Consider the following 27,291-nt stretch of genomic DNA (forward strand, 5'->3'; position numbering starts at 1 on the left):
AAACCATGCAGATCAGACAGAACATATAACACCAATTATAAAAGTGTTTTTTTTTTACTTACTGTCGAAGATGTATTAACAAGACTCTGCAACACTGATGATCCATTAATGTTGTTTTATTTTACCAATTTGTAGATATTCAGAAAGTTTTTCACAGGGGTGTGCAAAGACATTTGGGAGGGCAGGGGCAAAGATTAAAAGGGCACCTAGTGCACAAAGATGAAGGAGGCACCACTAGAATATAACCTCCCACATTCTCACACACCTGTGTAAACCTATACAGGGACATCATTTACAGCACAGCATCACTTTCTGTCACAGTGTTGTGGACATTTTCTGTACAGCACTGAGTATCTTTTTCTCTAAGGACACTCTTTGGGACGCTGTCATGTACAGTAGGGGGCGATTGCCCCGCCTGTGCATGCCAATGGTCTTTCAGGTTGTAAAGTTAGCACTGATGAGGGAAGTAATGGAAATGTGGCTTCGCCTGTTTCTGCATGTTGTATACAGTCAGCTATGGTAGCATTTGTAGCTGCACTGCATCACTGGTTTGGATGCTCCCCATAGCAGATTTGTTTTAGCCTGGGACATACATTTTCATGTACACATGTAGGCAGATCCAATCATAGTAACGCAAGGGTTCACATTAGTCTTGCGCTCTATTGGTGCAGACTCAATCTTGTATTCCATTCCAATACAGGGGATTTCTTGCCAGGAGTTTGCCCTCTTTTATATCTCCTTTTATTATTTGAGCAATGGTTGTACATGTGTGGGTACAAACCTTGACCTTCAAGCATCACCTCAAGCTTGCCTCCATGGTTACTGTGGAAAGTGGATGTAGTACAGGTAGCATGCAAAGTCAGAGGGTAGAGGCTACACAGTCAGAAAATGCTTGTGTACGTCCGCTGCAAAATGTCTGCAGAAACTGCCGCGGACATGGATAAATGAGGACATTTACATCTAACAAACCATAACGGACTTCTGCAGACATGCAGATGTGCTAGTGCTGCATATAAGCTTCACATATAAACAACCACAACTGTCAGGTACAGCAGGTGTGTAGCACAAGGCACTTTTTTCACTCAGATAATATGATTTTATTTGGGGTTTGAATGCTCCATGGGTCCAGTGATGGTATTGCTTTAAATAGTTATAAAAATCATTTTATGCTTTAGACAATACTCACTGGTGACACACTGGTGCTATGATCGACACAGTGGACTTCAGGCCCTGGTATACTTTCGAATTTTGAGTCACACATTGGGGACCCTGGTATACTCACACATCAGGGTCCTGTAGTATCTCACTATACCATCGGGTGGCGGTACACGTCTGGACGTAGGGAATAGGACGTGTTCCTACCAAAGAAAAGAACGATGCTACAGCTCCCTCGGATATACTGGTTCGAGCGGCTCACAGCTGAAATGCCTGTTGGGCAGGGGAGTCAGGGTGTCAGCTGGTTCGGGGGTCGCCAGGTCGAAGCTCGGAAGACTATCCTTGAGGACTACTTCTTCTGTTGTCGAGAATGTTTTTTCTGCGTGGTGAGCATGTTGCGCGTTGATGACGCAATTCGCATCATGCGCACAGTGTGCGGAGGTATACCAGGGCCTTTACAGCAAGACAATTCTCAGTCCACATCATCTCACCATCCACTGGCTCTTGTGTGGTTACAAATGATCCATTTTTCGGGGCTTCCAGTATATAATAGTGGATACCATTTTGAATTCCAACTGGCAATGTGAGAAAAAATATTGCCACACAACTAGCACGTTTTTGGGCTAATATGCTATAGAAAATGCCTGACAGATGTCAGTCCATCTTTTGCTCTCCATGCAGACAGAAACTCAAAAATGCTTGGTCAAACAAACTAGACACAGAAACCAGAACGCCTTTGGATCCCAAAATCCTCACCAACAGACTTTGTGTGTTCAAATGCAGGATCTGTATACTGAGATAAGAATCCAGGTTGGTCAAACCAGGATTCAAAGTTTCCAGGTTTTCCTCATGAAGAATAATTGGTGAGTGTCTAAATATACCTGTAAGAGTGAATGGTTGTCTGTCTCTATGTTTTCTCTTTTTGTTACTTACTTAGCGTCATGTTCCTAAATGTACACCACTAGTATGTTATCTTACACTGTTTTAAATGAACGTTTTGAATAAAACCCTGAATACACACATTCAAAGATTCCCATACACAGTCACAAATCTGACAACACATGTAGAGATCTTTGTACACGTTCACAAATGTGTGCACATGTACAGATCGCTGTACAGTTTTGCTGCGCTCCACACACATTTGGCCCAACATTTACTTTCCTCATGCATCGTCAACCAGCTGCTCTCCCAGTTGTTGGAATGTTCCGAACAAGAACAAAATCACAGAGTTTAACTTGGCCTGAGCAAGCAGGCTGCTAGCAAGCTAAGACTTGCTCACCAAGAGTGAACCAAAAAAAAAAATCCCTGTTAAAAGCATCAGAAGCTCTTGGTGCTGTTGGTGTGCAGAGAAGAGCGCGGGTGAGCTGTTGTGTAATTGTTGTTGTTGTTGCTCCTGCTGCAGAAAGCAGGGCCTCCTGCTGAGACTCTGCTCTCAAGGATATGGCTCTTGACTCGCTCCTCTTTCATGAACAGTTCTACCAATAGAATCTTCTCCTTGTGGATCTGGAGGCTGATGTCCTTCGGGATGTCCGGGATTAGCCAGTCTACAACGTCATTCATCAGCAACACAACGTTCTGGTACAGATAAATGAAAGAGAGTCGTGTTTATTTTTCCCAATACGTGAAATTACAGCTAAAGTCCAGTTTTAAAATGGCATTATTCCCCTATAAGCAAAGCACAGTATGTGTTAGATGTAACAGACTACGTTTGACTGAGATGTTTTAGCTGCATACTAACACATATGAAAATCATCACATGACCAGTTGCTGGTCTTTTAAAGCTCATTTCAGGCCCAGTTATTTATACATACATTTTGCAAACAAACAACTAGAATAAGAAAACTCGATAATTATGTAAAACTGAAAAGCTGTAATAGTATTTTTATTTACAGTGTATACTGTATGAAAATGGTCTATATCGCTGAGCAAATGACACACAAACAACCAGCTGTTTGTCTTCAGACTTCCTTCACAAAATCCACACAGGACTAACAGTAGAAAAGGCTCTGCTGTCGTGTATGTTTCTCCAACACTGTCGATCAAAAACTAGTTCCACCTTTCAGACACTTCCTACAATCATCATTCAGAAACTGGACTTCATTGACTCCCTGAGAAGCTCAGCTTCCCTTTCAGTGACGTTTTTGCCACATTTGTCCAATCACCGTTGAGCTTACCGCAGCAAAAACCAACACTATTTTGTGTCGTCCCATAGAGAACAGTTGAAGCTAAGTTTCAAGTGGTTTTAATGCGGAGGCTGCTACGGGAATACAAAAATCATGTTAGATGATCCGTCATGATAAACAGCTGATTCTGAACAAACTAGTGACACATTCTTCTAATCATGTTCTAGCGCAAGTTTAGAATTGAAATGTAAATGCAACACAGCACATATGTGACGACATTGTAGAGGAAGCTTGCTGTCTTAGAGCAATCGCCACTGTTGGGCATGTATGTGAGTGTGGTTGCTTAGTTGCAAAAAATACAATTTGTGAGGAAGGGCGAAGACAAAAAGTAAAACAAGGGACAAGGTGGAGCTACTACTGACAGTCCTTACTGTTTCAGTGATTACATTCACAGCAGACTAAATACAAAGTATGACAGTAGCAGTATTGTTGCTCACATTATGGCCGCACTGTTTGGGGGAGTGCTGCACTTATAGATTTCAAAATGTAATAATAATAATAACAATAATGATAAAGAAATCTCTATGATGTATCACCTCACCTGGAAAACAATGACAAAGGCCAGTCGCACAGCCAGCACTGTCCAGAACTCCTTGGAGATTTCATATGGAGTCAGTGACCAAGGAGGCTCTCTGTAGTCCTTATACCTTGGAGATAAAATAACATCTTTACTTGCATAAGAAGTTGGGCCAAACTAACATCTACGGTCTTATTAAAAGCTACAAAAGTATATGACTGCAGTGAGGGGTTCAACAGAAAATGCTACAAAATCCTGGGATGCAAATATTTGTTGTAATAATTACAACAAGAAAACATCAAAGTAGATTGTCTTTTGTAGTCTTTTTGTGATATTTAAAATGTTTACTGTGAACTGATTACTTACCTGCAAATCTCAACGGGATATCCAAGGTACAATGGCTCCATGGGTTCTTTACCATCCTGGAAGTGGCTGACATTAAAATAGGACATCGTGTGGTTCACAAATCCATGCATGGAGCCATCCGGGCTGTACATGTACTGGTAGACCATGCGCGGTATGAAGTCTGAGGTGAAGGAGATGACAAAGGCCTGGGAATAGTTGTTGGAGACAAAGTGGTAGGGTGGGGGATTATTCTTCTATTCTAATATTCAATTTTGATCAATCAGTCCAAACCCTATTAAAGTGTGGAATCATCAGATTAATGGTAACTATTTATATTAGCATAAATCAATACATTCATGTGTTACTTACATTGATGATGACAGCCACTTTTGCTACTCCTCTCAGTATGTCGTACCATATTCCTGTAGACAATAACAATATTGCATCAGCTACTGAATATCATAGCTGTGTCTTTACTTTATTTCTATTAGAGCTGAAACAATTACTCGATTAATCGATAATTAATCGATTACTAAATTAATCGTCAACTGTTTTGATACTTGATTAATCGGTTTGAAGCTTTTTTCATTATAAAAACAAGATTTATGATTATTTTAGCTTAATATTTTCTTGATTTCTTTGCTCCAGATAACAAAGAAATCATAAAAACAGAATCATTTTGGTTTGTGGACAAAACAAGACATTTGAGAACATCATCATATCCAGGTTTGACAAACAGTGATCTACGTTTTTTTAACGTTTTCTGACATTTTATGGACCAAACGATTGCTCAAAAAAATCGAGAAAATAACCCACAGATTAATCAATTACGAAAATAAACGTTAGTTGCAGCTCTAATTTCTAGAACTTGTTTCCAAAGTACAATCAGATTTATTGAAAGCCATCAATAAATAAAAGGTAATAAATACAAAAACTAGACATTATTGAGCAAAATTGCAAAGAAAGTGCAGTCTGCTTTTTAGAATTACAGACCTTGGCTTTAAATTGCAAGTAAACAGGATATCAGCAGTAGGAACATTTATCAAGATTTTACTGTATTTCTTGTGTGCCTTTTTTCTTTTTTTTTAATGACGGCTGCAGCATGTTGAATGCAACCCACCAATGTCTTTGGCTCGTGCTGCCACTGGTCTCCGCAGCTCAGTCACAAATTTCTTGGCATCAAGTCGTATTTCAATGATGTTGTTGAGCAGAGCGAAGAGCGGAGCCAGGGGGAAGGAGGCCACGAACAGTGTAACAAAACCAAACTGGATGACTGGACCGAGAGGAAGACAGACGAAATATTACCAACATTTAGTACAAGTATACAAGTATATTAACTGTCTGTTGCAGAGTTCCTTCCCAAATAGTGATGAGTACTGGATTTACTCTTCATGCAAGGTTTAACAAGAATCTTACCACAGATATCTACACCATAGGAGCTGATTATTATTATGATTCACCTTTTCTTGTGCTTATACTGTAGCACACTATCTAGGATACACTGAGCATGATCTGGCCCTGTTGTGTTTTAATTCTATTTCCCACTGACTGAAACTAGGCTGGCTCCTAGATTTAAAAATCAATATATTTTCATCCTATTCAGGGAATATGTTGACATGGTCCTTACGCAGTTGGTCCTGCATGTAGCATTGCAACATGAATGTTCCTATATACCATCCTAGATCTTTAAATAGAAAATAAACAAGGACAGTGCTCACTCATTTCCATATATTCAGGTGTTAATCCAGCAAATGGCTCCAGGAAGTGGTCTGTTTCATATCTCAGCAGTTTCTTCTTTCTCTCTTCTTCTTGAAAACCACCTTGCTTTGACCGAATGTAGCGAATCAGCTTCTTTAGTTTGCTGAAGAACACACACACACACACACACACACAAAACACATAGTATAGAAATGTGAACATGCTCACCTTTTTATCAGGTTACTCTAATTGTATGCAACTATAGTGACATCCTAATGTTGTATTGCCTTTTTGATTAATAGTGTCAACATGAACACATTTAAATCATCTAGGAATTGATGGGGGTAAATGTAAAGCCTGTACTGATGAGGCAGTGATTTGCATCCCACCAATGTGAGTGAGTAATGAATACTTACGGCACTCCAATCTCAAAAAGGTTGTTCTGAATTAGCTGCTTTCCCAACATGGTGATACTCAGCTGGATACACAGTTCCATCAGACAGCCTCCATGAGTACACTGGAAAACAGCCCACATCCTGTGTTATGAGTGCTACAAGGACCACAAAAAACATATTGCTTGGATGATTCCCTGAAGGCATGTCGTGCACGAAACATGCAGCGACATTCTGTGTGAGTGTTTTGTAGTGGCTGCTGAATGAAATCAACCTTCAACTTAGAGTAAATGTAGTATAAAGGTAGTTGCTTCACTGATGCATGAACATAGTTCAGTGCAAAACACCGTAAATGACACACAAAGAAAACCTAAGTAATCACAAATGGACCAAATTTGCCCCAAATGGTTGTGCATACAGGTACATGCAGGTGATGTAATTCTATCAAATGACATTCTCTTCAGCACCAGCCTTCGTTCTCCTAAGTGCTATAACATACAGAACAAAATCCATGCTTTCAAAGTAGAGAACAACAAGCCTAATCCAAGTGTGAGATTACAGAGGGTTTAGTTAAATAGAAAACTGACCTCTTCCATTCTGTAGGATTCAAACACATACCAGTAGCTGCCTGGTCTGCCAACCAATCTAGAAGAAAAAAAAAAGAATGAACATGCAGATAAAAAATATAGTTTGATATAAGATGATTGTGATGTGACGTTACTAACCTTCCCCTGAAGAAAGCAATGTAGATGATCGGAGTGAAAGCATTGAAAAACTTTAGGATGAAGGTCTTGAAGATAAGCCGCTCCTCAAAACTCTTGTCTGTTTTAGGAACCTCTAAAAGTAAACACAGTTTTCACACTTTTTCAGAGGAAATGTTTATTCTGAACAAAGTTATTCCGCCATTTAAGAGTGGGATTACTTATTGTTTTTAGTCAGGATCATTTGATGTACTGTAATACTAATTTAGGCCACAAGAGGCTCACTTTGACCGTATAAGAAGCCCAGAGTGGGTAAAAAAAAAGTCCAGTCTCCGGACAGTTTCCTTTGCGAGACATTTTTTTAAGTGAATCTCGCAGTCTCGGAACAATGCCTTTCAGAAGGCAAACCGTGCACATTGCAGTGTTTATTCGGTGCAAAGGAAAATATAAGAAGATGCAGGTCCAAGTCCTGTGGCTCCACTGAGCCAGTTTTACATTTCACTTACCTAACACAGTGAGCCACCGTGCTACGGCACCATACACCTCGTCCAGAATGAGGATGACCACCAGGTTGATGATGGCTGCAGTGGTTTTTACTGTCAGTTGCACGTGGCTCCGTGTGACTGGATTGGAGCTCATATGGAGCGCGGCTTTGGTGGAGATCCGGTAGAGAATCACTCCGAACACAATAGCAAAGGTAACACCAATCTGCGGAATGCATGGGCTGTGAGGGCAAAGGAATAATCCGTGTTCAGTCAGGTGCAATGCACACGAGGAGGTTTTCCTTACCATCAACAACATCATGACAACAGTAGTCATGTAGGCAGGAAGGCGGTCTCGAAAGGTGAGCTTTTCCACCTGGAAAAGACAAAACATGTTCACAATAACTGTGGAAGAGTGCACGGTAAATATGTGCATCTTATGAATATGTTTTGCTGCTTTATCTAACATTTGACAAAGAGGAAGCTAAAGTGTGTAAACTGGCTTCATCTCCCACAAAAAGGCCATAATGATTTAACTGCCACTTCCATCACTTAGTTCAAATGTGTTATCTACACTGATTTCTGTGTTTGAATCTCTTACTCAGGTATACATACAGTGTGCTTAACATAGTGTACTCTTATGCTGACACTCACATGGCTTAAAGTTTTTTTCCCTGTGTGTATATTTATGAAACTGACATTTAATCACAGAGATAGTCGCTGCCTTTGCATTATACTGTAATTATAGCATAGTAATGTTATTGCTGGCGATACATCTGGTAGTAACGGAGTGAACGTAATCACCTTGTGCTTGGTTTTTTTATCTTTGCTCATAGATTTCTGCATCACCTTGAATTCATATTCAGCCCTCGGATGGTCCTGTGATGGTGACACAAACAGAAATGACATTGAACTACAGAAACAGTTTGAAGTGACCAGATGCGTGTGTACCACGGCTGCACCCTCACTGTTAGCTGTCACAAGTTAATTTTTATTAATCCCCTTAGGGAAAGTATTCCTCTGCATTTTGACCCATCCTAGAATTAGGAGCAGTGGGCTGCCACACTGAGTGGTGCCCGGGGAGCATTGGGGGTTGGGTACCTTGCTCAGGGGTACCCCGGGTGGGGATTTGAAACGGCGACCCTCCGGTTACAAGTCAAGTTCCCTTTCCCCTTGGCCACAGGCTGCCCAAGTATCCAAGTATCAGTCACAGTCATGTACTGATCAGCTACAGGGAGGATTGATTTGTTTGTAGTAACATGAATAGTTCCAATGAGATTATTTCCTTTGTTTGGACCTACCTTAATCTATGTGGATTAAAAAAGTCTGAGCTGTGTATCAAAGATCCATATCTGTGTATGACATACAGCATATATACGGTACATATTCTGTGTGCTCTCAGTATTGTGATGATGATATTACAATGTACAACGATGTACTGAAAAATAAGGTCAAAGGTCACCATGAGGCTTGTAGTGAACTGTAGTGGCTGTAGGGGGAAACTGGGGGGTTAGACACGTTCACAACAGCAGAAACATTTCCGAGACATTCAGGTGAGGTGTGGCGTCCGTGTGCAGCATGCAGGACACATTTCCAGAGATATCCTGCTGTGTGAGGGCCGGCAGTGACTGTGTGAAAAGCAGCTTCAGGAAGAAAAGCAGCAGAGCAGTGTCAACCAATCCTCAGTGTGATCTCTCATACCTGGAGTGTGATGGAGTGTTTTAAAGTATCGCATCCATCGAGTCCATTACTGTTGGACCGCTGCAGTTTGTGCGTTAAGGGGAAACGTCTCCGACACAGTTCTTGGACTGTCACATAAACCTCCCCACATCAAAGCTGAGACTCTGCACTTTAACGTCGTGTCCATTACTTTATTTCAAATGAAAGGAACTGAAGCTCAGAATCTGAAGATCAAAACATGTACAACTGTCCAAATATTTATAAGTGAACTGGACATTTGTACCTCATACGTATACACAGACGTGTTGGAGCTGAGGTCTGACTATCATGATCTCCCCCGGTGACAAACGCTTTGAACCTGTTCATTTTGTATTTCAGTTGGTTTGGATTTTTGGTTTTGCACTTTGGATAACCTCCATTTACTTTGTATGTTCTCCCTTGTGTGTCTTCTTCCTGTCTTTTTTCTGCTTTACCTCCTTTGCCCCGAACATAGTTCACTTTTAATCATTTAGCTCGCCAGTCTCATTTGTCAGTTCACCTGTTCTGTCGCACTGTGTTTAGTTAATGCCGAGTCGAGTTTCTTTAGTATTATAGTCTGCCCAACTGTAAGCCTGGACTTTTTAATTGAAGAACTTCACTGCTCCTTCCTGTTGTTTGTCTACAGGTAGGACATAAACTGAGTACAAGTACACAAACTCACACACACACGGATTCTGTTCAATTCCCGCATTTTTGCCAATTAACTTTGAGTTTATTGTCACTAAAGCAATTTCAGTTTTTGCAACCAACAAATTCTAATGACATAAAACCTTTGCTACCGATAAAAACACATTTATTTGTGGGTTGAGTTATGATGAATGTGTGGCAGCAGCAGCAAAAGAAAAAGGAAAAATGTGATAAGTTTATCTAGAAATAATGATTTATTCAAACCTTGAGAGCCTCCTGTGAAAAATAACCCAGATAGAGAGAGAAACAAAAAGTAAGGGTCACGATTAGTTGCTGTTACTGTTAGTAAACATAAAAAAAACCACATCAGATTAAACATGAAACATTTCTAAATGAGTTTTCAACTTTTTCTCAGATCACATTTAAAACTGCATTTTCTAACTTTTCGTGTTTTTTGTCGTTGATGTTATTGGTTGCTTAAAATCAACGCAGCAAGTAATATCATTAGTGCACAATTGCGTCGCTAACCAACAGCACCACTCACCTCCTCATCTTCGAACCCAGTCAGGTCCCACTCGTAGTTCAGTCTCATCTGCCTTCTTTTCCACTGCTCCATGAACATGGCAGCTTTGTGTTAGAAAAATACACACATCTTTTTCAAGATTGACTTCTGAAGGACCAAAACATTGCAATTCATTTGTTATTAAGAGTGTGCACAGTGTGCAGGGGCATGTGCTTTAATGAAGGATCAGTTCTGTTAAAAATAACCAGCACATGTAGCTAGGCATAGTTTGAACACTTATCATATTAGTGTATTTCTGAGTCAGCAGACTCTCTCACCCCACAGTGCCATGAATATAGAGAAAAAAACGGTGGCAGGGTTGTCGAACAGGTGGCTGGCCCGAGCGGTTCCACAGGCTGTGCTGAGTCTCCAGTAGCTGCACACTTTGTCGCACAGAGGGCACATGGTGATGTTGTTCCTTGGGTGGCAGATCTCCATGCTGGAAAACAAGACACACAATCCGTGACAAGAGATCAGCTTACGTTCATTAACCAGATGCTATCTACATTGCAGCATGGCCCCACCCTACCATGAAGTACACACTGTGCTGTATTAGTACATTACAGTGTAATCCCTTTCATTTGAATACTTTCGATTGGCGTCTCTTTATGGATGCTTAAAGGCCTGTTGTTTCTCCCGAAATGTTCATTCCCACACATCGATTTCCCTCAGACAATGACCAACCTGGTGCTCGGTGTCCTGTAGCAGACAGGACACGGAGTCTGCTTTGTCTTACAGTGCGATTGTGCGCCCCGGTGACGTTCTGATATTAACACTACTGCCGAGCGTGTGTGTGGTGCAGTGAGTGCAAATATGTGCCGGCAGCGTGTGTCATAATATCCTGTGGATGATAAGAAGCAGGTGGAGGAAGCAAAGGAGGCCCTGGACTTTCTCACTCATCTCATCTATCAAACTATTTCCTTTGTCTGCCCTTCACTATTTAAATCTACAATGATTTTACTTAATACTTAACACTAAAGTTTATATTACCGACTTTTTTACTAAAAATTAAGGATGGGATTATGCCACTTTTTTGTGTCTGATATGAGTATGTACCGATTCCAATCTTAGTCCCATACAGTCGTTTTAGAGCATTTATGAACTATGAAGCTGTTAACACATTTGCGCTTAATCATTTCAAAGCCTTGATTCTCCAATTGTGTACCAGATATTGTTCTCCCAAAAAGAAGAAATTAAAAGTCCAAACATGACTCAGCTAAAATGCTTTTTTTCAGTTTTACAGATACTTTAAAGTGATATATTTTTGATTATCTGTCCAATATCCAATCCAGTGATTATTACCAGTATTGGACTGATACTGATCCCCATCCTTACTTAAAATATACTGTAATTAAGAATAAAATGCTTATTCGTTATAAAATGGTTTCAAAGGTCTCATAAAAGAGTACCCAATGAGACTGATACCTAAAACATATTAAAGCTGTGGTAGGCAACATTTATTTTTTTGCATTATTGAGCAAAATTCTCATTAAAATCTGAGAAAGTGATCTGAGAGAGAACATGACTTCTGCTCTTCCAGCTTTGGGCAAGCTTGCTAAGAGACGTTGACCAATCACAGGGCAGTTCAGACGGAGAGAGGACGTTCCTATTGGCTTTTGTGACAACTTTTGTGTTGAGTAATTGCTTTGGTCCATGTGTATGTTCAAGTATATAATCCACATGCATCTGTCCATGCTCATCCTGTGGGAGGGGCTTACAACAGAGAGCCTCAATCCCAAAATGTTCAAATTCAAACAACGTGGGTGGGTCTTAACAATGAACTATTTTCTGGTGATCCAATCAACTACTACAAAGACAACAACAACTTTAAACTACTAATGTTCCATGAACCATAATTCTGTGGTGACATCGAATAAAAAGAGCTGACAAACATCACTTTATTGCTGTATCCAGGTGAGTGTGCTTACCTTGGTATGTTGTCATCAACTGTTGCACATCCATACAGGAAAACTATGACCCCCACTAAGGAGGCAGGAATCAACATCTGGGTATACAGGCCCAACCAGGCAAAGTATAGACCAATCTTCTCACCAAAATACTTCCTACACCAGACACACACACACACACATAGATAGATGAAAACAACTCTGATTTGACATTAAGCAACAATATATGTGAACTAGTAATGAGTTAGTCGCTAGTTAGCTGAAAATTAGCAGTAGCTGCTTGGTAGAAGGATTTCAGATATAAAAAAATATATCTTGTGAGTGAGTAAAATATCTTTACTCACACTAGTGACAGTACAGTTCACTCAAAGCTTTGAAATTAGAAAATCTAATGGCAACTAGATCTGGCCAATATGGCCAAAAACGTCATCAGATTACAAATATTGTAGCATGTCTATGTTGATGATTAGCACGGTAAATCATTATTGTTGTTCATTCTTTAAGTTATAAGAGTATTTCCACAGTGACAGTTTAAGAAACCCAACAGTCGCTTCTATTAAATGTGTTTAACATCAGTTATTGCACACAGTTCATATACAGCAGATATTAAAGGCAGTCCTTCAGGAAACAAGGTTATAAATGCATGTGAAGTACAAGCACAATATGTAACTTGTATGGCCTGGACAGCTCTACAGGATTTTACAGTTATTACCATTGAAAATGAACGGCAGATGAAATCATCACACTCACCGCACAAGTCCAATGGGCTGGTATTTGTAGAAGACACCGTAGTTTGCCCACTCTTCATACAAAAGCTGAAACAATCACATTACTTGTTCAGTTGTACATTGACAGTCAGGACAAGAGCTTGTCAGAGTTTATTTTTCCGTCTTTTCTGTCACGGATTGAGTCAAATTTGCTAATTTACACAAATAGCACTTATAGATTCTTTCAAAACTCATGATCTTAAGTAAACGTGTGTGTTAATTTAACAGTGGAACGAGGTGTTGGTTCATAATAGAACTCTTTCTCTGCATAGAAAACAGTTTCCCTGCGTGCGTGAGCAAACCACCGGTGTATGTGACAGTTTACATGCATGTCTTGACATATTAGTGTAATACTGAAACACTGTCTTCAGACAAGGTGTCAATGAAACACTTACAGCTGCCTTGAGAAAGTAAGAAAAAGGTGTTCACTTTTTAAAAGAGATTGACACCTGTGCCATTTTGTGTCAGGGGCCTCAGAAGTCAAAGCTATTATATTTTGCCACTGGCTCCAATAGTTTTGTAATATAGTTTAAAATAAGGTGGAAATGGTATGAAGTAAATCACAAGACATGGATTAGAACTGGTAATCCGATCTCTGAGCTGGGATTACTTTGTGTGTTTAGCTCTATATGTTTGCAGGTGTCTGACCTTTCTGTCACTGGACTCTGGACTTTCCTTATTGATATTTCCCTGGAAGAAAAAAAGTACACTGATCAGCATGAATACTCAAATATATCTATTACCAATATCTGTGATAATCCACTAGAATCAGGATGAGTTTGACTCACATCATGTAGAGGGTAAGCTGCCGTGTAGACTCCACTGCCAAGCAGACTGGTGATACCTACAGAGAGAAAGTTTTATGTCCACCTCAGCTAATGTGTCCCCCAAACTCTGGAGCTAAGAAATATACTTAAACGTAGAATGGACTAAAGGAGTTTCTTTTCTTCGTAGGATTAATTAAGTACCAGCAAATACCAAAGATCTGGATTTCGATTGCGTTCAGTCGGATTTATTTTCATAGGTTTACTTGAAAAGCATCTGTAAATGTAATGTTTCGTGAGAGCGGTGGAGATCCACACTTACCCATGCTGTATTTTGCCGTGCATGTTGTTCTTTTCAGTATTTCAAAAACCTAAAATTCAATGAAAAACAGTAGAAGTTAAAGTCATTCACCATTCTGTAGAAAACCAATTTTAAAAAAACAACCTACAGCAAACATTCAAGTGTCTTTAGGCAAAGTTCTAATGGTGATATTGGCCGTTGTTGAAATTGTACAATAAGGAATTATCCACTGAAGTTGGTCACATGTGTTGGTTTCCTTATGTAGCGCACAGGCTTCAGTGGACTTACTATTGAGCTCCTGGTTTTGCTGTCAAAGAAGCTGTCTTTGTCAGACAGGTCAAACCTATGAAAACACACACACACACACACATTAATATAATACACTCATATTTAGTTATGTCTTTCAGTCTAGATTGTTCACTCATTGAGATCCTGAGACACTAAAAGTAGAAAAACCTACAATAATACTCTTAGTGATATGCTTTTAAATATAAGAGACTTAAGCACGGTCAAACATAAAAAGCAACAGGTGCTTGAGCAGATGATAAAGTGACCAAGTTGTTTATTTGTATTAATGTTAAATCAGAATCATGTGGGTTTTTTTTGCTTTTCCTGGACCACAAATATTTAACCAAGAATCAGCCATCACAATAATATTCTGCATTGTTATCACAATCAACAATTGCCATTGTAACTGTTACTGTGGAGTGGAATAACACAGAATTGCATTTTTATTTTGGACAGAGTCTGATGTGTTATTGATAATGCTTGAAGTGAAAATATAATCAATTCAGGAAAACACAAGATTGCAACTGGAACATTTTTGATTATATGTAATAATCCAAAAAAACTAAGGCAAAAGGAAAATAATAATAATTCTGTTTTTCCTTCAAACTGAAGCAGAAATATAACCAGTCCAAACTGCACTGCAGTACAAACTGAACCATGGCTTTGTTGATCTTCAAGTGCACTTACAGGTGTAATTTCTCCCTTGTGAAAGTGTGAGACAGATGTTTGATGTTCTTGGGTCGATGCTCCTCAACATGAGGGTGTAAAGGCTCCAGAGCTTTGCTGACCAGAGAACTGATCTTCTCCACGACACTGCTCGACTGCTTGACTTCATACACCTAGAAATCCCAACAAAACCAAAAACCAAAAGCACCAAATGGTTCTCATACATGTTCTTACTTCTGCAATGATGTGACAGCCATGCAGAGTAAAAAAGAAAATCATCCAAGTACAGATCATTTTACAAAACACAACAAAACAGAAGATTTGTTCCTTCAAGACTTTGTAATCATTGGCACTGGATTTGCACAACTAGGACTCCATGCTTAGGACTCATTCAATGAATCCAAATAATAATAGTGGACAGTTTGCTGTGCAAATTCAAATACACCCATTCAGTAAATAAAATACACAGCATAACTGCAGAAAAGTACATATGTAACACTATTGCAGATCTCTTCTATGGTATTATTGCACTCTGGTATATCTCATCAGCCCATATATAAAATGACTGTTGCACAGTCAGTACACGCAGGTTGTATCAAAGCTGGGTAAGTTGAAAAAGGTCAGTTGATTCCTGGAAAGTCTTTTACCTTCTTGGTGGGCATTTTCAGCTTCATGAATTCAGCCTCTCGACAGAGAACATTCCAAGGAGCGTGAATCTTCACGAAACCCAACCCTGGGATCTTGCCCTTAGAGACAGAAAGTACATACACATACAAATCCATCTCAGATGTTTATGTCATACTGTTCATTTTAAAGAAACATTTAAAGCTTATGTTGAATCATGTCTGCCTTGTGTTTGGACATGATGCCATCCATCCACACGACCATTTGCAGTGGGAGTTTGCATTTGCTCCCTTATGACAGCTTTAGGAAACCAGGAATCAACACCTATGTGTGAAGAGTGTGACTGCTGTCTACAGTAGCCACTGCACTGCTGTAGACAGGCTAATTTTCTATTTATATGCTGGCACCTTATACAGAATATCACAATATCCGTTTACACATTTACGTGGATGATGCTCAGACATATCAAAACTGCAACCCAGCTCATAGTTTCACACAAACTGGCTGCCTCCCAAAATTGTTGAAGACACTGAGATGCGGATGTCACCAAACTACCCATAGTTAAATATAAAAAAGAAACCAACTGGCTTTTACTTTAAAAAACAAAAAACAATATAACAATATAATCATAATATCTTTTAAAAATCTCACCATACATTCAAACACTTCTTTCTCAGCTCATAGAATCACAAAAGGAAACAAAATCTGACCCACAAAACAGTTGCTCAAGACATGGGATGTAGAAGAAACAAGAACACATGTTCCAGTTGTCAGATTTACTCGTTATGAGCTCATTATTTTGATTATAACTTTGAGCAATTTGAGAGGTGTAGTATAGATGAGAGATGACGATCTGTTATAAATATTGCTCACAGTTTCCACACCCACTGCTTCTCTGATTTAACTTTGGCCTAAGCATGTGCACACAGTTCAAATAAAGATGGAATTAACACAAATTAAATAATGAAAATTAAATTAAACCTGAGTTATGGTTCTATATCGATTTGAAGAATTGTTCCAAAAATAAAGGTTTTGCTCATCTGTTTGCACTAAAATGTTGTAACTGATGTCTTTGGTGTGAAGAAAGCAGGGAGGACTATATATAAACCCCTAATCATCATAAGGCACTCCCTGTTAAATAGTTGTTGACTGTAAATTGAACTCCAAGCTCTCCATGTTGTGCTGTCTTTCTTTTTAAGTTGTTGTTTGACTTTGTCATTTTCAACATGGACCCAAAGACAATATCCACATTGTGGACAAGAAAGTATGACCTAACATATGGCTATCATGTCGTGATGCCACATGTGGCATTTGTGTCTACTTGACCTACATTTGTTTGAGTCTTTGTCTCAATGTCAAATACAGGCCAAAAAATGGAAACTATGTACAGGCGTTTTTCCAACTCTCTCCTCTCTGGTGACAAAGACGCTGGTTTGCCGGCTTACTGCAACAGTGCAAGTGAAATTACTGTAATATCCACATATTTATTTTGACCTCTCCGCTTTCAGAAACTGTTGGAATTTTTCCAATAGCACAAACCGTCGCGTAATTACGGTAATGCAAAGTGTGTTTGCACAAAGTCTTCGATACGCTACATATAGTAGGGGTTAAAGGGGTTTAAGCATCAACAGCACTAAAGTTAATTATGGAAATGTGTGAATGTTCAGGGAAGGGCATCCACAGACCAAGCAGAAATAAAGAAAGATGAAATCCCATCCATTCATGAGGACGATCACAGATGACAGTGGTCAAGGACACCTGGCTCCAAGTGTAGCATATTACCACGAACATGTGACCAATTATATCTATAGAAAGTAAAGACCAGTTAAAATAAAATATGATCCATGCTGACAGAGAGCCAAAGAACCTGGCTCAACAGTCAGGAACGCTGTCAGAAGTACAGCAAAAGCGCCGGTTGGCAAAGAGTTAGTGGTGGTGTACTTGGTCATCATCATCATCATCATCATAGCTGACATTCTATAGAATGGAATACTTGACAGGATATTTTCACAGAATTCTAAGAACCAGAGCTGAAATCTGAGAGGCGTTCAAGAGAACTCAAACGGACGTGTATGTGAAGCAACTGTATCCGAGAGCACACACGCAGCTTTAAACAGGATCAAAGCAAATCTGCACCTGACCACGCAGCTTTAAACATGTTATAATGAATAACTAATATGATTTGTATAGATTTTAGCAACAAGTGTACAAGTGTACAGCGTTTACTTGTGTTTTTGTGGTTGTTGATCAGGGCTTTTTCTAAACCAAATGATCGTCGATTGTTAATCTTATTTGATCTCTTTTATGGAAAACAATTAGGAAAAGATTGTTATTTAGATTCTTAAATTGTTAGAACATTCCCAATGTTAAGGGACAAGTGTGTTGAACGTATAAACGTATCTTTACTGGTGACAAAAACAAAACCCAATGTGCTCTATCTTCCTAATCAATCCCTAGCTTCTGCAGTCTCTCCACCTTTCTTGGAGGATTGGATTAAGATTAGAAAATACTATGTCTGTTAAATCGGCTCTACTGATCCCTAGAATAATTCATCATTATCTCACCATTTAATACATGTATTTGATGACAGGCAAGAAAAGGGGGTTTATAACTTCATGGATGTTTCCCTCAATTTAACATGTACAGAGGAGATATCACTTGCAGCATGTGTACCTATTATATTCTAATGTTTCAAAGCCACACGTCAAACATTTGTGGCACAGAGATTTAAGAGCACAGGTTTCAGAAGGGAGCCACTGGAGGAGATCCTATTTTTATCTCTCTTTAAGTACATATGTGTGTGTGTGTGACATGACCTTAATGCAGGTCAAACTGCTGCACAGATTACACTGATCCATGGAAAAGCTTAACAAATTAGTCCCACATCTCCCATGCGGGTGCTAACACAAATGCTCTGGAGAGCTTTGAGAGGCACTGGCACTGATCCCAGGTAACATCATCTCTGATTGTCATGTTTGCAGTATCTGCAATCCTTCAGCAGCAAGGACGACTGTTACTGAAGGTGTGTGAGGATGTAGCAGTGTAAGGATGTATGGTATGACGTAAACAGAGGGTGATGCACTATAACAACCAAATCACCCTTCCATAAAATCCAGCTCGGGATTACATTTACTTCAGTAATACCCACATCAGACAGCACTTCATCTGCATGTTTGGACTGTGGGAGAAACCTGGAGCATACAGAGGAACCCCCCCTCCCCCCTCTGTGGGGAGTTTCATTCATTATCTACCACTTTATCCTAGGGTTACACAGGGCTGCTGGTGCCAATCTCAGCGAAAGGCGGTTTGACCCTGGACAGGTCGCTAGTTCAATGCAGGGCCAACATATAGAGACAAACTCACACACCCACACAATTTAGAGTGTCCTATTAACCTCTGCATGTTTTTGGACATGTGGGAGGAAACCAGAGACCTTGAAGAAAACCCAGGCCCAGATCGGGACACACCACTCTGTAGCCCGTCACAGGGAATAAATAGTAAAAATGCTTTACACTGCCGATTTGCCATTCACCCATGTACGTGCACACTCATGCAGCACTTTCTTTCTATATCACACCATTCACACAATTTACACAGAGACAAAATGTCAACATGCAGAATTTTCTTTTCTTATACTTTATTAATCCCTTAAGGAAATTCTTTCTCTGCATTTAACATCCTCTGCTATAGGAACCTACCTAGCATTAGGAAGGAGACAAACATTACCTATGTAAATACATGTTTATATTAATAAAGTACTGATGGCTAGTCATGTCACACTGCCCTGTGTGTCATTACACTGATTGTTGTGTTCAAGTACCGTCAGAACACATCTGCACCCATGCCTCGTCATATGCTCAATCTCTTCACTGTTGAGTTCTCAGAAAGTTCCTGCACTTGAGCAAAACATTAAATGAGTTCCTGGGTAGTGACAGAAATTAATCCAAAACATTCAACTGAAGAAGACCCTCGGGATTTACTACCAGATTAAACTGTCCTCCTCCTGGACTTGAGTCATTTGACGCATAGTAGCTGTTACAAGTCTAGTTTCATGGTCTGTTTTTCCCGTTGACATGGATCACGCATGCACGCCCGCAACACATGAGAATCATTAAAAATCTGTTTAGTGTTTTTGCGATTTCGGATTTGAAAGCCTCAGAAACACACGTCAGGTTGTTAGATCCTGTTTACTTGTCAGAGTCGCTGTGAGAGTCATGTAACATGAGACCTGCTGTGGTCTGAGCACGTGGTGCAAGCAAGGACTGCAAGTATCGTGACCTGTAGCACACAAACGCACTCACCTACTCTCTACATGTATACTGTACAACGTTAAGCTTTCTATTTCCCTTGCTTAACTCACATTTACTGTATGTTTCTACTTAAATGTTAATATGCACACCAGCGTACACACCACTAGTGTGTACACTGGTTACTGCAATCCCAGTTCAAAACATTGTAGAGCGTGCATTGCCAAACCTTCCAGAACAAAGAAAACCAGAGCAGGACTTTTAACTGTGTTCATGTGCATACACACACACGTAACTGTCCCACCATCTGTTTTACATCTATGAACAGTGAACCTATTGATTCATCCTCACATGTCAGCAATAGGCAGAGAATTAAACTGAAAGAGTAAAGGTGTGTCTGCTCAACAGCAGCTGAGAAATATCTAATGATGAGAGGACGTGACAAGGCAACATTAAAGCATTAAACGCGTTAAATACCCACCAACAACATGTACGTATAAGAAAGAGAGAGAGAGAGAGAGAGAGAGAGAGCATTAGCTATCCTTCACTGAGCTAACTGCTTTCCTGTGTGAGAAAACATTTTCTCCAGTTTTCAACTTTGTCTCTCAACTTTCAGTCGTCTACATTTTAACGCATTTCCGCTGCAGACCCTTGTTTCTCTTCTCTTCTAGTGGTGAAGTTTTCAAGAGGGGTAGTTGAGTTTGGTAAAATAAGACGTTTCTGACCCATAGCTGCAGCTCGTTGCTGGCAACCCGTGCCTTGAACTGCTATGAGCTGTATAAAAAAAACACCATTTTTTATTGTGAATATAATGAGCGCACCATTGCTATCAGAAAATCCAGTATTTGGATGGACCATATTTCCTAAATTTATGATGACATATCATGTTCAGTTTATGTCTTGATACAATATATTTCTTACATATGACCCCTTTCAATAATTTCCAGTACATCATATCATAAATACCTGCGCTAAGTTGACTCTTTGACACAGTGATTACTGCAATTGGAGTGTTTCTGGCAAAAGTAGATGCATAAATTCGTTAACTCACGTCTTCGTCCTTCTCCAGCACGAGTCCCATGTCTCTGAGTTTAGCCTCAAACTCCTCCCTCCTGAAGGCCTTGTGGTCCTCGTGGCCGTTGAGGGTCTCTCCAGCACAGCCCAGCTCCACGTCGGCCACTGTTGGTGATGGTGGGGACAACTGGGCCTTCGCCTTCTGTGCTTGGTGAAGACGAGCACGTTTGTCACGTTTGTGGTGGCTACGACGCAAACTACGGGCCACAGCATTTTCAGTCAGCAGGTATGTCGAGTGTCGCATCGAACGCCCGCCACCCGGCTTCTTCACATTGTAGGTGAGGACATAGTCAATACGCCGCTGACCGTCCTGGAGGTAAAGGCCTTGTTGACTGTGCGAGGTTTCCTCTGGAGTTAAAGCCTTTAGCAGCTGGCAAAACAAAGAGAAGGCAAGAACGCATTATTTTCTGAGTTTGTGCTCTGCTCACTTCCTGTGTTAAATCAATGGCTGACATCATGAAAAAATAAACAGAATTTAGCCACTTACAAAAGACTCAACTGATAAAAATCTGCCTCAAATTAAGTGCACTTTTCCTCACTTTGTAAATCTCTCACTCACCCTCAACGAAGAGTATTGACAAAAATGGCCATCGACCAGGTCAGTTGATCTACAAATATGAGTCACTTTGGTAAATCTACTGATGGAGGCAGCAGTTAACCAAAATCTGTGTTCTGTATGTAAAAAAAATTATCAAAAAACCAAACTATCATTTTAAATCTCTCACACTGTTTATCTGTCATTCACAGATATTCTTATACACTGTGATGATCATCAGAAATCAAGTCATTTTATAGTCAAAGTGAACTTAATCCATAAAGGATTAATCTGGCAGCTCTGCACAAACATGCAGACACAGCTTCACTTAATATTCACTTAAAAAGACTGACTCTGGTTTCATAGTAAAACACGACCAATTTCAGATCTGATTCTGAACTAGAAATGTGTGTTTTCTCGCCAACTATTTGATTTTGTGATTTGTCACATTAGAGTTAATGTGTCAAAAAAGAAAGGGGTGGAAATGTATGTGAATTGCAGAAATAAAATGAATTACAGTTCATTTCCACAATGTCACTTTAATACATTTCAGACTTCAAAGTCCAAAATAATAATCTGTTTAGTGAGTTAGTTACTTCATTTCTACTCTGTGGACAACGTCTGCACCTTCATCTAATGTACTTGAATACAGTGTCTGTGTTGGCTACTCTAAATGACACTCATCACATGACACAGAAAGCTCTGACGTCCATCCTGGTCTCCAGATGCAGCGGGCTGTCAGCTGGTGGCTGGCTTGTTGTGTGTGAAAGCAGCTGTGTAATTGGTGTTTGGCTTCCTGCCCTGTTTCCCTGTTTCCAGGGTCTTTGTCCTGGTGGTGAACACTCTGACTTCTGAACTTCTGACATATTTCAGGCAAACAGCTGTGGATGAAGTGAGGGAATGTTTGTCGAGGATGAAACATTTGATTTTCAATTGGCCGTTTGTGATGGAATCGGTCGCATCTGCTTTGTTCACTATCGTCCAACGCATGTGAGACATAAATAGCGGATGAATTATGAGCTGTTACAAGTTTACAATATTTATCCTATCGCGTACTTAGGACGCCTGGCGGCAGATCTGAGGGGAGGTGCCTACAGATCAAACTACACTCATACTCAAAGGGTAACTCGACCCATACACTTGATCAGTTTACTAGTCATGGGTAAGGTTATGTGGCGACATCTCAGTCAATGCTGGACCCAGTTTGTAGTTGGAAAACACCTGAATCACCTAATCTTACCACACACAAAAACAAGGAAACATATTTCTTTGTAGAATTAGAATATGTTATTAATCCCTGTGGAGAAATCGGGTGTGTTACATTTGCTCCATCAGAACTGAAATAACACTCGGGGATAAGAAAACAAGGATAATGATTAAGATAAGATTTTATATTCCTTCCTGTCGGTCGCTGAAATTAGCATTCCCCTTTCTCCTCCCCATATCATCTCATGAAGATGCCCGCAGATGTGGGGCACTGATTCAACAACAAACAGCCAAACCTCACATGCAGAGAGGACTGCCTCTTTGTGGAGTTCTGTCTTCTGACTACTGGAAAAAGTGTTTTGTAAGAGACAGGAAAACTTTCTCCTAGATTTACTGTCAGAGTCCTGGGACTGAGAGATTAATGTTCACCGAGCATACAATCTAGATTAGCGGAAGCTGTGAGAATACACCATTGAACTCATTATTTAGCTGAAGAATTTCATTGACTGCAGCTTTAAATAATAATCTTACATACAGCTACTTTAATTAACATTTGTATAATCTGCTGCTCATCTCATTTTCCTGGTTGACACCACAGGTGGTTTGATTATAAAGTTGAAAATTGTAGGATCACTGAATTTTAGTAATGAAAAATCAGTGATCCACAGCCCCTGCCGCTTTGATTCTAACCATTATTTTTTAGAATCAATTAAATCTTTTATAATTCATAATCCAAGCAGAATTATGTGAGAGTGCAATAATAATCAATTGCATACTTAAACACTGGTGGTATCCTACATGACAATGATTGTGAGTGTAGCTCCATAATCAAAGCCACTCAACCTTGACGACGTTTCTGAAACAAAGAAAGTCAAAGTCCTCAAAATTACAAGATCTGAAAACCTAAATGGTAGAAAAAGAGACTATGCCTATGAAATGTAGTGACAATCAGTAATAATAGCATCAAACGACTGGAAAGCAAGTGCAAACCACCACCAAGGCTGCTCAGTTTTCAACAGTGTCAATAATGTTAACGGTTAAAAATCCTCAATATGTATCTGTATCAATGTATCTCACCATCGATATTTCTTCCTAGTGCCAAAACCCACATTTCCAGATAATTCGTTCATATCAGTCCTTTGCTTTGACATTATGTTCCAAGATAAATTAAGAGACTGAGCAATGAGGTCATGGCTGTGGATGAACATTACACCAACATTGGAAGGTGAGCACCCGTTTCCTGCTCAATCCACCCCACATAGGGTAGATTTGTCTTTGTGTAAAACATCTGTCCACCACAGTACTGAGGTCACAATACATTCACAAGTGACCAAACACCTGCAGCACGACACAACAATCCTCTGCTAATACCAAGACCCAGATTAAAATGACTCAAATACTTTTGCATATTTGTGTGTACCCAAATATAGTGACTTATTTCATGCCTTGGGCCGTCGTCTGATGTCAGGCAAGACTGTTTCATTAGAGCAACTGAAGAAATGCGTCTCCTTTCAGTCTTCTCACCCTCTCAACCAACACGTACAAAAGTAACAACAAGCTGCACTGACTGTGGATGATTCTCTGATATTTACACGCTCTCGCGGTGTCTGGTTATTTTCGTTGTAGTATGATATGGAAAACATGATTCCACACACAGAAACACATCTGATCCAGCTGTTCTTTTTTAAGCTCTTTGCTGCTCAGAACATCAGTGACAAACAGTGGAGACCTGGGCGGCAAAGGGCAGTTAAGGACAAAACTCACACAGAATCTTGGTTTTGTTCTTCCTTGTGGACTGAAGCAGTGATGGAGTGGAAATGGAAAAGATTTTTTTTTGGTCATGTTCAGTCATGTTGCACTTAATTCTGACAGGCTATTACTGACTAGTAAGTGTCCTTATCCCATACTGTGTTGTTCGTTCATTAAAGTCTTTTGAGGGCTCTTTTCTTTTGCATCAATTCATTATAAATCAGCCTGTTATTTTATGTTTGAGCTCTCTACTACACTTCCCCCATGTTGAGATTTGAGGACTGACACAGCAATCAAACTAAAAGGTCTTACTATTTTGTCATATTAGTTGCTCTTGCACTAAGTGTCTCTAAGCCTTAATCATTCCACATGTGCGTTTTCTGGCACAACAGGTTAAATAACCGAATGAATGATGGCTGAGTTCCATTTAGATGTTGGTGTCACACTGTTGTGACTTGATCAGCCAGTTGCTGTGCAAAGGGCCCATTCTGACACGTGTATCTGATGAATAGCTGATTTCCTTTCGTTGTCCCTCTCTTCCTCTCTTGCCTCATTTGTCTCCATCAGTCCACATGCAGTTTGTCCCGCACAGAGACGCTCACCTTAAACTTGCCGTGGAAGATAACATCTCGTAGAAAATGTGGAGCCTGTTGCTCGGTCTCGGAGGTTGGCGACAGGTTGACTTCCACCTCTGCGTCCTCTGTCATTCTCCAATCCCTGTAATTTGAAAATGGAGATAAACTGATGTGATGAAGAGCCAGTTGCAAGCTAAATAGTCCACTTTGTGCTCTTCCTCTCTGTCTCTCTCTCTCTACGTCTGTGTCTTCTGTTTGAAAAGTCTTGTTATATGACAGTGTTTGGTGTTGAGGGGCCCCTCCCCTGCTTCTCCTCTTATTTTTCTTCTGACTTGCCACTCTTCCGTGGCTTTGCTTGCCTTCCTTTAAAGCTCTGCGAGGAGCTCTGTTTCTGTCTCAGTGTGGAGTGGCTGAAGTGAGCCTGCTGCCTTGTTACTCGAGAAGCCGTCTCTGAGCCAAGATCTAAACTTAGGCAACGATAAAACTCTGATGAACCTCTCTCCCTCTGTCTCTGCTCAACTGTAATCACTACAAGATCGACCACCCCAATATACAGCCAATACCCCCACACACCCACACACACACACACACACACACACACACACACTCTCTCTACCGGTTACTACAAGGTCACGCGTGATGCATTATATGGCTCACAAACTCCAAACATGCCTAGAGAAGAGTCATAAGTCAACAGAAGGTTGTTTGTGTGTGATGATATAAAGCTCCAGAGTGAATCAATTAATAGTCTTCTGAGCTCTGATGATCTGCAAGTGATCCAGCAACAGATAGCAGCAGCAGCAGCAGCCTCTAAACACAGCATGTGTTATTACAGTATGATAAGACAAGGGTACTTTTTCGAGCAGTGCATTTAACATGCACCTCAGCTGAACTGGTGTGTTAACGTGATACAAGGTTGGTGTCTTACATCCTCCTGAGTGTGTGCTCGCTGTGCTGAGAAGCAGGTGGAGACAAGAGGGTGTGAGCTTAGAGAAACATGGCTGCCTGCAGGGACATCAGAAAAGACGGTTTTAGCCACGAAAACAAAAAACATCACTTGACAAAAATGTGAGTTAATACGGAACAAGCAGATCTATGTATTGATGCAGTACCTGGACACTTACCTTACCACTGCTGTGCAGCCACTTGTCCAAGATTCACTGGAGTAAATAGGGTTTTGTTTTTGCATCTAAAATCCCTAGAGGAAAATTGTATTAATGGAGGACACACATTATCAGCCTGCTATGATTGTTGCCAAAACAGAATGACCCTTAAAGTGCATAAAAATAAGTAACAGGAAGCTCCTGACAGTAATTCAGATGAGGGTTCAGCTCTGTTTCCACTGTTTTCAGCAGCAAAACAGTGTTCCTTTTTGTTTATGTAAATGTGTCACACATACACTTGCAATAAGTAATCAAGAGCAATAATACAGAATATAAGTGAAAACAAACAAATCAAAATATTGTTTTTGCTATCTATATATATATAAATATTATAAACAAAGACAGGAGTATAGATCAAATTTTGTTTGTAATAATGATCTACATTCTTTTTAATACTTACTTTAATACCAAAACATGTTCCTGACAATGCAGTGTTTTTTTAATTAATCTGATTATGTTTTTCTCTTTAAGGCTATTTTTGCGCAACATTTTGGGATGAGGTGCACACAAAACCTAAAATGACGGTGAACTGAATGACTTGGTGTTACAATCCCTGAATTGAATTAACAGTCCACCCAGCTGTTGCATAATATGTTGAGTTTATTTATAATGTATATCTCAATTTTGCAATGTAACGTTCATGAGATGATGTGTTTTGTGATATACTACTTTAATGTATTTGAATTAAGTGCGAGAGGCCGACAGGATCCATGATTCATTTCTGTAAATTTGAGGGCGCTCTCGTCTCTTCTGTAAGAATCATTGCTTTTTGAACATAAAACCCGGGAATATAGACTAAATACAGTTTGAGTAATTGACTTCATCGCTGCTAGTATTCACTTTTAGAGCGGAGCTCAGAAAAGCTGTGACGTTTTTTCCCCCTCAAGTGTAATAAAACCAGACCAAAACATGGAGCTTGTAGTTAATTCTGTGTAGATTTTAATCTGTGAAGCTGTTCCAGGAATCTGCTCTTTCTTCCTCATTTGTTTACTTTGTGGGAAACGAAGATCCAGAAAGTTTCTGTACAACCTCTCATTCCTGACA

At 39.9% G+C, this 27,291-nt stretch overlaps 1 protein-coding gene across 3 annotated transcripts; it reads right to left on the reverse strand.

Annotated features, from left to right (window-relative positions):
- Positions 1-100: 100 nt before the first annotated feature.
- LOC122776076 (anoctamin-1-like) lies at positions 101-26,339 on the reverse strand. 3 transcript variants are annotated; one of them, XM_044036432.1, is made up of 27 exons: positions 26,209-26,271; positions 26,013-26,089; positions 25,112-25,226; positions 20,997-21,389; positions 15,722-15,820; positions 15,096-15,247; positions 14,409-14,463; positions 14,142-14,190; positions 13,844-13,899; positions 13,704-13,745; positions 13,039-13,103; positions 12,310-12,444; positions 10,660-10,820; positions 10,364-10,446; positions 10,084-10,095; positions 8,278-8,352; positions 7,781-7,849; positions 7,498-7,699; positions 7,016-7,127; positions 6,878-6,935; positions 6,315-6,415; positions 5,919-6,061; positions 5,321-5,473; positions 4,570-4,622; positions 4,222-4,406; positions 3,880-3,985; positions 101-2,730 (listed from the first exon to the last, which is right to left on the reverse strand). In XM_044036432.1, coding segments are annotated over exons 2-27 (2,934 nt in total). In that variant the 5' UTR covers positions 26,015-26,089; positions 26,209-26,271; the 3' UTR covers positions 101-2,472. The 3 variants fall into 3 exon arrangements, with proteins under 3 accessions (XP_043892367.1, XP_043892365.1, XP_043892366.1); XM_044036430.1 differs by lacking the exon at positions 26,013-26,089 and having other exon boundaries at positions 26,209-26,339; XM_044036431.1 differs by lacking the exons at positions 10,084-10,095; positions 26,013-26,089 and having other exon boundaries at positions 26,209-26,339.
- Positions 26,340-27,291: the final 952 nt, after the last annotated feature.

This window comes from Solea senegalensis, linkage group LG10, assembly GCF_019176455.1.
Source record: "Solea senegalensis isolate Sse05_10M linkage group LG10, IFAPA_SoseM_1, whole genome shotgun sequence".
Taxonomy (NCBI): Eukaryota; Metazoa; Chordata; class Actinopteri; order Pleuronectiformes; family Soleidae; genus Solea; species Solea senegalensis.